The sequence below is a fragment of the Aegilops tauschii genome, chromosome 2 (genome assembly GCF_002575655.3).
Source record: "Aegilops tauschii subsp. strangulata cultivar AL8/78 chromosome 2, Aet v6.0, whole genome shotgun sequence".
NCBI lineage: Eukaryota > Viridiplantae > Streptophyta > Magnoliopsida > Poales > Poaceae > Aegilops > Aegilops tauschii.
This window is the reverse complement of record NC_053036.3, coordinates 495439361-495448775: the sequence shown is the minus strand read 5'-3', so window position 1 is coordinate 495448775 and position 9415 is coordinate 495439361. Positions and strand designations below refer to the sequence as shown.

Below are 9415 nucleotides of genomic sequence, written 5' to 3'. Positions count from 1 at the left end.
TACTTCATCAGTGAAGCAAAGCGGGTGTGCGGCGCCTCTATGTTGGGCCACACTGCGACGTAACTCCGAAGGAGTCCCTTTGCGGTTTTCAGTTCGGGCGTGGCGAGGTTTGATACGTCCGAATAGGTAGCCATCGTCGCGTGTCGAGGCGTGCTTGCGCGATCCGTAGATCGGTCTTGCGTATCCTGCTCTATTGTCCAAGTTCCGCTGCAGGTCATCTGGGCGATCGTGATCCGCGTTATTCCTGCCTTTACGGCGAGGTGGGGCGATCTGGTGTTTGGCTTGAGTTGCCTCTTTATCCGGACAGAGTTGTCGATGACCTGCCGCATTGTGTGACGATGGTACGGGCTCCAACGCCCCGTCGTCGGACTGGTATAGCAATCTGTGCTTTGGGTATTTTTTGGCTAGGCCACTAAGGCCCTATTATTCGGCGACCAGGACTTCGGTCCATCTGTCATTGAGTAGGTCTTGGTCAGCTTGAAGCTGCTGATGCTTCTTTTTCAGGCTCCTTGCAGTAGCTATTAGCCTGCGCTTGGAGCGCTCCTGCTCGAGGGGCTCTTCGGGTACGATGAAGTCTTCATCGCCGAGGCTTACCTCATCTTCGGAGAGCGGGAGGTAGTTTTTGTCCTCCGAATTGTCGCTGGGCAGGGCCTGTTCATCGGGGCTGGCTTGCCAGTTTTCCTGTTCCTCCTGTTCGGATCTTGCTCCGACAGGGTCTTCATTGTTTCCGGCGTCGTCCAGAGTACTATTTTCTCCGGTGCCCGCGTTGCTGCGATGTGACTTGGAGCAGTGTTTGGGGCGCCGGTACTTAGACTGTGTCTCAGGAGGTTTATTCTCAACTGGATCTCCTTTGTCATTGTCGCGAGCTTTTTTAGGTGTATCAACCATGTACGCGTTGTACGAAGGGGTGGTCGTCCCACGTCCGGTGACTGGCGGGTCTTGGCCTTGCTCCTTGTCGGCATTGTCGTCTATACCGTCAATGTCTTCGGAGCCATAACCAGGCATGTAGGTTGAGTCCTCGAAAGTGGCTATGAAGTGGGTGGTGGGTGGGAAGCGAAATTCTCCATTATTAGCCTCTAGCTCGAACCGGATATAGTTCGGCCGCGAGTCCTCCGCTAGGGACAGGTTTTTCAATGAATTCAGCACATCGCCGAAGGGCGAGTGTTGGAAGATATCTGCGGCGCTAAACTCGAAGATTGATAACCGATCCAACTCGGTGACCGGGGGCGTGCATGGTTCGGAACTTATAGCCGGAGGCGAGTCCGGAATTCCGTTGACGCTGATATTGCCTGGTGTTGAGTCTGTGTGCGGCTCCAACACCGCGGACTCTGTGGCTTCGGATGGTGCAATCTGCTCCGGATCTAAGGCCGTAGCGGTTATAGGAACCATCTCCTGAATCCGGTCCGATGACAGATTTAAGTCATGTTCATCAGAGCGAGGGGGAGCGATCGCCGCGGTCTCAAATCCATTGAAGATCAAGTCCCCACGGATATCCGCAACATAGTTCAAGTTTCCAAATCTGACCTGGTGGCCGGGGGCGTAGCTATCGATCTGCTCCAGATGGCCAAGCGAGTTGGCCCGCAGTACGAAGCCACCGAATATGAACATTTGTCCGGGAAGGAAGGTTTCTCCTTGGACAGCGTCGCTATCAATGATTGAAGGGGCCATCGAACCTTTCGTCGACGGCACAGTGGAGGTCTCAATGAAAGCACCAATGTCGGTGTCAAAACCGGCGGATCTCGGGTAGGGGGTCCCAAACTGTGCATCTAGGATCGATGGTAACAGGAGACGGGGGACACGGTGTTTACCCAGGTTCGGGCCCTCTCTATGGAGGTAATACCCTACTTCCTGCTTGATTGATCTTGATGAATATGAGTGTTACAAGAGTTGATCTACCACGAGATCGTAATGGCTAAACCCTAAAAGCCTAGCCTGTATGACTATGGTAATGAATGTGTCCTATCCGGACTACACCCTTCGGTTTATATAGGCACCGAGGGGATCTAGGGTTACATAGAGTCGGTTACATAGGAAGGAATCTTCATAGTTGATCACCAAGCTTGCTTTCCACGCCAAGGAGAGTCCAACCCGGACACGGGTACAGTCTTTGGTCTAAATGTCTTCCCAGCCCATCCGTCCGGCCCAATGGATAATAGGCCGGACGCCCGAGGACCCCTTAGTCCAGGACTCCCTCAGACGTGCGTCATGATATTGAATAAGGATGGTGTGAACACCAGCTCGAAACTGACAAGACATTGTGCCACATCACTCCTTAACCTTGGTAGGATTTCTGGATCGATCACCTTCTGAGAGATTGCCTTGAGGAATGCACATAGCTTCACAATGGCTAATCGAACGTTTTCCAGTAGAAGCCCCCTCAATGCAACCGGAAGCAATTGCGTCATAATCACATGGCAGACATGAGACTTTAGGTTCTAGAACCTTTTCTCTACCATATTTATTATTCCCTTTATATTCGACGAGAATCCAGACGGGACCTTCATACTGAGCAGGCATTCAAACAAGATTTCCTTCTCTTCTTTGGTAAGAGCGTAGCTGGCAGGACCTTCATACTGCTTTGGAGGCATGCCGTCTTTTTCGTACAAATGTTGCAGATCCTCCCGTGCCTCTGGTGTATCTTTTGTCTTCCCATACACGCCCAAGAAGCCTAGCAGGTTCACGCAAAGGTTGTTCGTCACATGCATCACGTCGATTGAAGAGCGGACCTCTAGGTCTTTCCAGTAGGTAGGTCCCAAAATATAGATTTCTTCTTCCACATGGGTGCGCGTCCCTCGGCGTCATTCGGAACAGATAGTCCACTGGGACCCTTTCCAAAGATTAAATGTATCATTGACCATAGCAAGTACGTGATCACCGGTACGCATGGCGGGCTTCTTCCGGTGATCTACCTCGCCTTTGAAATGCTTGCCTTTCTTTCGACATTGATGGTTGGTCGGAAGAAATCGATGATGCCCCAGGTACACATTCTTCCTGCATTTGTCCAGGTATATACTTTTGGTGTCAGCTAAACAGTGCGTGCATGTGTGGTATCCCTTGTTTTTCTGTCCTGAAAGGTTACTGCGAGCAGGCCAATCATTGATGGTTACAAACAGCAACGCATGCAGGTCAAATTCCTCTTGTTTGTGCTCATCCCACACACGTACACCGTTTCCATTCCACAGCTGTAAAAATTCTTCAACTAATGGCCTTAGGTACACATCAATGTCGTTGTCGGGTTGCTTAGGGCCTTGGATGAGAACTGGCATCATAATGAACTTCCGCTTCATGCACAGCCAAGGAGGAAGGATATAGATACATAGAGTCACGGGCCAGGTGCTGTGATTGTTGCTCTGCTCCCCAAAAGGATTAATGCCATCCGTGCTTAAACCAAACCATACGTTCCTTGCGTCACCTGCAAACTCCTCCCAGTACTTTCTCTTGATTTTTCTTCACTCCGACCCGTCAGCGGGTGCTCTCAACTTCCCCTCTTTCTTACGGTCCTCTCTGTGCCATCGCATCAACTTGGCATGCTCTTTGTTTCTGAACAGACGTTTCAACCGTGGTATCATAGGAGCATACCACATCACCTTGGCAGGAACCCTCTTCCTGGGGCGCTCGCCATCAACATCACCAGGGTCATCTCGTCTGATCTTATACCGCAATGCACCGCATAACGGGCATGCGTTCAAATCCTCGTATGCACCGCGGTACAGGATGCAGTCATTAGGGCATGCATGTATCTTCTGCACCTCCAATCCTAGAGGGCATACAACCTTCTTTGTTGCGTACGTACTGTCGGGCAATTCATTATCCTTTGGAAGCTTCTTCTTCAATATTTTCAGTAGCTTCTCAAATCCTTTGTTAGGCACACCATTCTCTGCCTTCCACTGCAGCAATTCCAGTACGGTACCGAGCTTTGTGTTGCCGTCTTCGCAATTGGGGTACAACCCTTTTTTGTGATCCTCTAACATGCGATCGAACTTCAGCTTCTCCTTTTCACTTTCGCACTGTCTCTTTGCATCAACAATGACCCAGCGAATATCATCATCAGGCACATCGTCTGGTTCCTCTTGATCTTCAGCTTCCCCCGTTGCAGCATCATCGTATTCAGGGGGCACATAGTTGTCATCATCCTCTTCTTCTTCGCTGTCTTCCATCATAACCACTATTTCTCCGTGCTTGGTCCAAACATTATAGTGTGGCATGAAACCCTTATAAAGCAGGTGGTTGTGAAGGATTTTCCGGTCAGAGTAAGACTTCCTATTCCCACATATAGGGCATGGACAACAGATAAAACCATTCTGCTTGTTTGCCTCAGCCACTTCGAGAAAATTATGCACGCCCTTAATGTACTCGGAGGTGCGTCTGTCACCGTACATCCATTGCCGGTTCATCCACGTGCATTATATATAATTAAGTGTGTCAAAAACCATTACAGAACATCATGAATAGATAAGTGTCCAAATTAATAGAAGTTCATCATCACATTAAAAACCATAGACAGGACGAGGGCCGACGGAAGCGGATACCAAAACCATCGCACTATATAATAACAAACAATAATAAAAGTAAGAAAATTACACAAGTATCTGTCTAAATCATACACGTAAGAAATTTTTCCTTTTAGAAAGAAGATAAGATCAAGAGGCTCACCACGGTGGTGCCGGCGACGAGATCGGTGCGGGCGATCGACGGCGGTGAGGACGGGGACGGGACAGGGCGGACCGCCAAACTTAGACAAATCTCGAGGAAAATGGAGCTTGGACAAGGAGCTTCGAGAGGAGAAAGCGTAAGTGTGGCTCGGGCATTTCATCAAACACCTCATGTGCATAGGAAGTGAGCTAGAGCACCACAAAGCTCTCCCCTCGCCGGCCAAAAAAACAGAGCAGTGTGGAGTGCTCTGTTCGCTGGCGAGGGGGTATATATAGGCATCTCATTGGTCCCGGTTCGTGGCTGGAACCGGTACTAAAGGACCCCCTTTGGTCCCGGTTCCAGCCACGAACCGGGACCAATGATTGTGGGCCAGGAGGAGGCCCATTGGTCCCGGTTCGTGTGTGGAACCGGGATCAATGCCCCACGAGGCTCGGCCGGCCCCCTGGCCTCACGAACCGGGACCTATGCCCCCATGGGTCCCGGTTCGTGACTGAACCGGGACTAATGGGCTGGCCAGATCTGGACCAAATTCCTGTTTTCTACTAGTGTAGACGACACAAAGCTGTCACCATCATCCGATCACACAAATTTGGGGTTTCCTCCGAAGCTACAAAGGTGGAGGATGGAGAGGATCACCTTAATGATGCCAACAAGAAGGGAACAATGCTCAAGAGTGTCGTCGTCGCCAGCTGTGGCCACGACTAGAAACAAAGGCTTTCACCTGGATAAACCTCACAAGCCCTACACCATGGTGAGGTAGATTTGGGTCGAGCCCTATTTGGCCCCCATAGTGAGCCCGAGGCTGCAACCACCTGAATCGATCGCCTGTGGTGCGTTGGAGCAACACACAAGGGTGTTCCTTGCTGTCGGAAGGGAAGGTCATAGCCGACCAGGCGCCGCCGCATACAACGCTGCCTAGGCACTGGGTCGCCATAACAAACCACTGCACATGATGGAGCACCGTTTGAGGCCGACCATCGTGCCATCCTTCACAGGGGCGCGTGCACCCGAGCAAGGTAGCGTGAGGGGAAACTCACGCCCCCTACGACAACGAGGGGAGGCGGAGAGGAGATGGGTAGTTGGCGGTTGCCAGGGTTCCCACCCAAGCCGCACAATAGGAGCGACACAAGAGCCTTTTTCACATGTTCACTCATGCAAAATTGGGAGATAATTTCACTTCTTCCACCCTGTGCACGAACCAAGGATGCACACATTCTTTTTGAAATATGAGTACTAGGATATGTATCTTGGTCTCACCATGTTTAGTCCACATGAAAGTTTGAAATACGAGTACGAGGATTATTTTCTTAGTTAGTGGACTAGTGCATGTAATCCACCACGTATCAAGCATGGTCCTCATTACTCCAATAAAGAATGTTGAAGTACCCGCCTCCTGGGAACATCCTCACCGCCACCGTCAACCATCGTCGGACGAAGAAGAAGGCGACACACTTACCTGCTCATCGGTGAAGAATCTTTTCGACATGGACAAATTGAAGAGGCTGGGGGTGGCGGGAGTTCAGGTCGTGAGGCAAAGAGGGCTAAATAGGCAAGGCAATCAACGAGAGGTGACCGAATATTGGCCCCGCCGATTTTTCGAAGAAGCACGTGAGCTTGTGCCATCTCCCAGCTCACACGAGCTTGACGTCGCGTTTCCCTTCTCTGCCCGTGGAGAGCCTGGCCAAGTGAAAATGGTCGATTTGACCGTTACCAGCCTGGCTGAGAGGTCAGAATACCGAACACACCCCTACGGTATGTAAGGTTGAGGTAGAATATAGTATGTGAGCTGATACGTACTCGTACTTGATAAGGCCAAATGCTCATTTTTCCTGACTAGTCTACCTTATCAGCCTTGGATTTAGACTAGGCTCCACATTAAACATCCGGCCAAAGTAGGACACCGCATAATTTTCTTGTGGAACGTCAGTAACTTTTCATCAACGCAACGTTTAATAGGATTATTATCTGACGGCACAGCGTTAGGGCAAAACAAGCATTGTACTTACGTACGCACTTACTGCCAGCGTAAGCTATACACCTCCACACAATTCCGTATGCTCCAAACTTGCGACAGGGAAACGGAACCCCTGGCCCAGACCATTTTCTTATCAGGTGAGACTGTGAGAGCGTGACGTCTCTTTTTTCCTTCTCATCCATCTCGCCTTGCCCGCAATGGAGGACGGGTGATGGCAGGATGGCGACCGGTAGGTGCCCTGTCAATTGCTGCCGCGATTCGTGCGTACGCATGTAGACATGGACGTAGCCCGGGATCGGATATACAACAAATAAACCGGAGTGTACACGGCCAAAACCCGAGCCCAAGAGATCCAGTTGTTTACTCGCGGCCCGATCCTCTATCATTTTGTTAACTGTGTGGCCGCCGATGACGTGTCGGTTGCTGTATCGACTGTATATACAGATGGGAAATGTCGTATCCTGTAGCGGTCGCGGTCGCTTCTTTTTGATCGGCAGCGACCCGGCGAGAAAGGATTCCGGATTTCTGGCCCAGGCCGCGCCAAATCTCCGGTTTCAGGCGCAGCGCCACCGTTGCACGAGCACCACAGACCCTCTCGCTCGCACGGCACACACGGCACACACACGACACGATCATAGGAAGCCCCCGACACCTGGGCAGGGCAGCCCCTCCCCCTCGTAGCCATCATCATTGCCCCAATAATTCACTCCCCGCACCGGAAGCCGATCGCCACCACCACCAGTAGAGCGCGCCGCGCGCCAATAATAGGGGCGCGCGCATGGCGTCCCAGCGCTGAAACACACTGCTCGCTGGTCAGTGGCCACTGGCCGGCCACCGCACGCACGCACCCACGCTTCGATCGAGCACGAGCACGGCGCGCAGCGGGCCGATGTCCATGCGCGACCGCGGCGCCTCCACCGTGTCCCCGTCGCTGCGCTTCCTCGGCTTCATTAAGCAGCCGGATGACGCCGGCGCTGCCGACCAGGAGCTCGAGCTCGACGAGCGCGACGTAGTCTGGTCGTCGTCCCCCTCCTTCTCCTCGGCCTCCACCGCCTCGTCGCCCTCGCCCACGCCGTCCCCGTCCGGGGGAAGCCACCGCTGGCCCCTCTCCTCCCGCGCGTTCCCGTCCGGCGGCGCCGGCCTGTCGTCGCTCATCGCCGACGAGGACAACCACTCGCCCAGCGCGGCCATCCCGGCCGCGGCCCGACGGGAGAAGCAGCCGCGCTCGCAGCCGTACCACCAGTCTGCGCCGGTGGCCGTGCCCGCCTGGTCCAAGGCGACGGCGGACAGGCGACGCCGGGAGGCGGAGCAAGAGGCCGCTGACGAGGAGGAAGAGTTGGAGGACGACGAACTCATGGTGCCGCCGCATGAGATGGCCGCGCGCCGGGCCGCGGCGGCGGCGTCGGTGATGGAGGGCGCTGGGCGGACGCTGAAGGGGCGCGACCTCCGGCGCATGCGCAACGCCGTGTGGCGCACCACCGGCTTCCTCGACCTGTGAAAAAGGACGCTCCTTTGGAGGTTTCTTTCGCTGCCCACGTCACTCCAATTGATGGTGTAGTATTTGTTACAGAAAATGTGGATCTTCTGTTGGTACGTTTGGGATTCTAGGTGAAATATTTTGATGTACTACTACTAGTAAATTATTAACAAGTGGTTATGTTTTTCCTAGAAGAAAAGAATGCTGATCACGGAGCAACTAAATAAGGTCTAAATGGCTGGTTTGAACTTGCAACTAACCACAATAGCCACTGGGATACAATTGCTTTATGATCTGTACCTTTTTTTTTTTGCAAAATGATACTTCCTTCGTCCCAAAGTGAAGGGAGTACTTACTACTGAGCTTCATTTAGAAGGGAAGAAAAAGATTTGCAAAAGGTAAGTAAAATGTGTTGCATGGTACAAACACGTACGAGTGTAACTGCTGTATTCTCTCTGTTCACTTTTATAAGATGTCTAGACAATTCAGACAGCCCACAGAATAGTGCAATGTCATCTGTCCAAAACGTCTTATAAAAGTGAACGGAGGGAGTAGTCTATTTTTATAATTGAAAAGAGCACAACACATTTTACCAGTCGTACGTGTATATGTGCATGGATTTTGTATGCCATTGTGATTAGCAGAGTGCTTTTATCTGATGTTGCACTAGTACTATATCCAGGGTCTCCTTTACCAGCTGCAGGTGAAGAATCCTCTTTCTCGTTGGCACACTCCTCTAATGGATTTGGTTTACAATAACGTTGATGCTGGTTTGATCCTTTTAACGCTAAATCCTGTTTTGGTGCTATCATTCGGGACAGCGTCGATTGCCTTTTTTTCTGCTTGGAATCGACTGGAAGGATGCTCAGATGGAACCGAAGTTAAACTGTTATCTTGTTGAGAGCATATCTGATGGTTGTGAGATAACTGTTGCTAAAATTTGCTAGTTTTTTTTTTCCTTTATATAAAGATGGCTCTCCCTCCGATTTCATTTAGTAGAAACAACACTGTCTTAAATATAGTAGAACAAAAGAATAAAAGCAGCATATGCCATATATGACCTAGAGCACCTAGATATATCAAGCTGATCCACGGTCGTCCGAAGATCCACCTTCAGCGCACCATCAACAAGCCTTGTACTCATGAATATACCCATACCCTACTCGTTTATACTAACATGTGGACCTTACCCGTGAAGTCTGTCGTGAGCTTGTGAACCTATGTTAAAGTTGTCACCAATTATCAATTTAAATTAAGATAATTGTTATGTACTCATATATCTGTTATTGAGTTGAGATAAATATTACTTT

The 9415-nt window shown here is 51.0% G+C and overlaps 1 protein-coding gene across 1 annotated transcript; it reads left to right on the top strand.

Annotated features, from left to right (window-relative positions):
• Positions 1-7238: 7238 nt before the first annotated feature.
• Positions 7239-8304, top strand: LOC109786226 (uncharacterized). The gene has a single exon (XM_020344810.4). It carries the CDS (start codon positions 7518-7520, stop codon positions 8124-8126), a length of 609 nt encoding a protein of 202 aa, XP_020200399.1. The 5' UTR covers positions 7239-7517; the 3' UTR covers positions 8127-8304.
• The last annotated feature ends 1111 nt before the right edge of the window (positions 8305-9415 follow it).

Excerpts from the sequence above, each read along its gene's own strand:
- LOC109786226 (XM_020344810.4), top strand. The coding sequence starts at position 7,518 with ATGTCCATGCGCGACCGCGGCGCCTCCACCGTGTCCCCGTCGCTGCGC.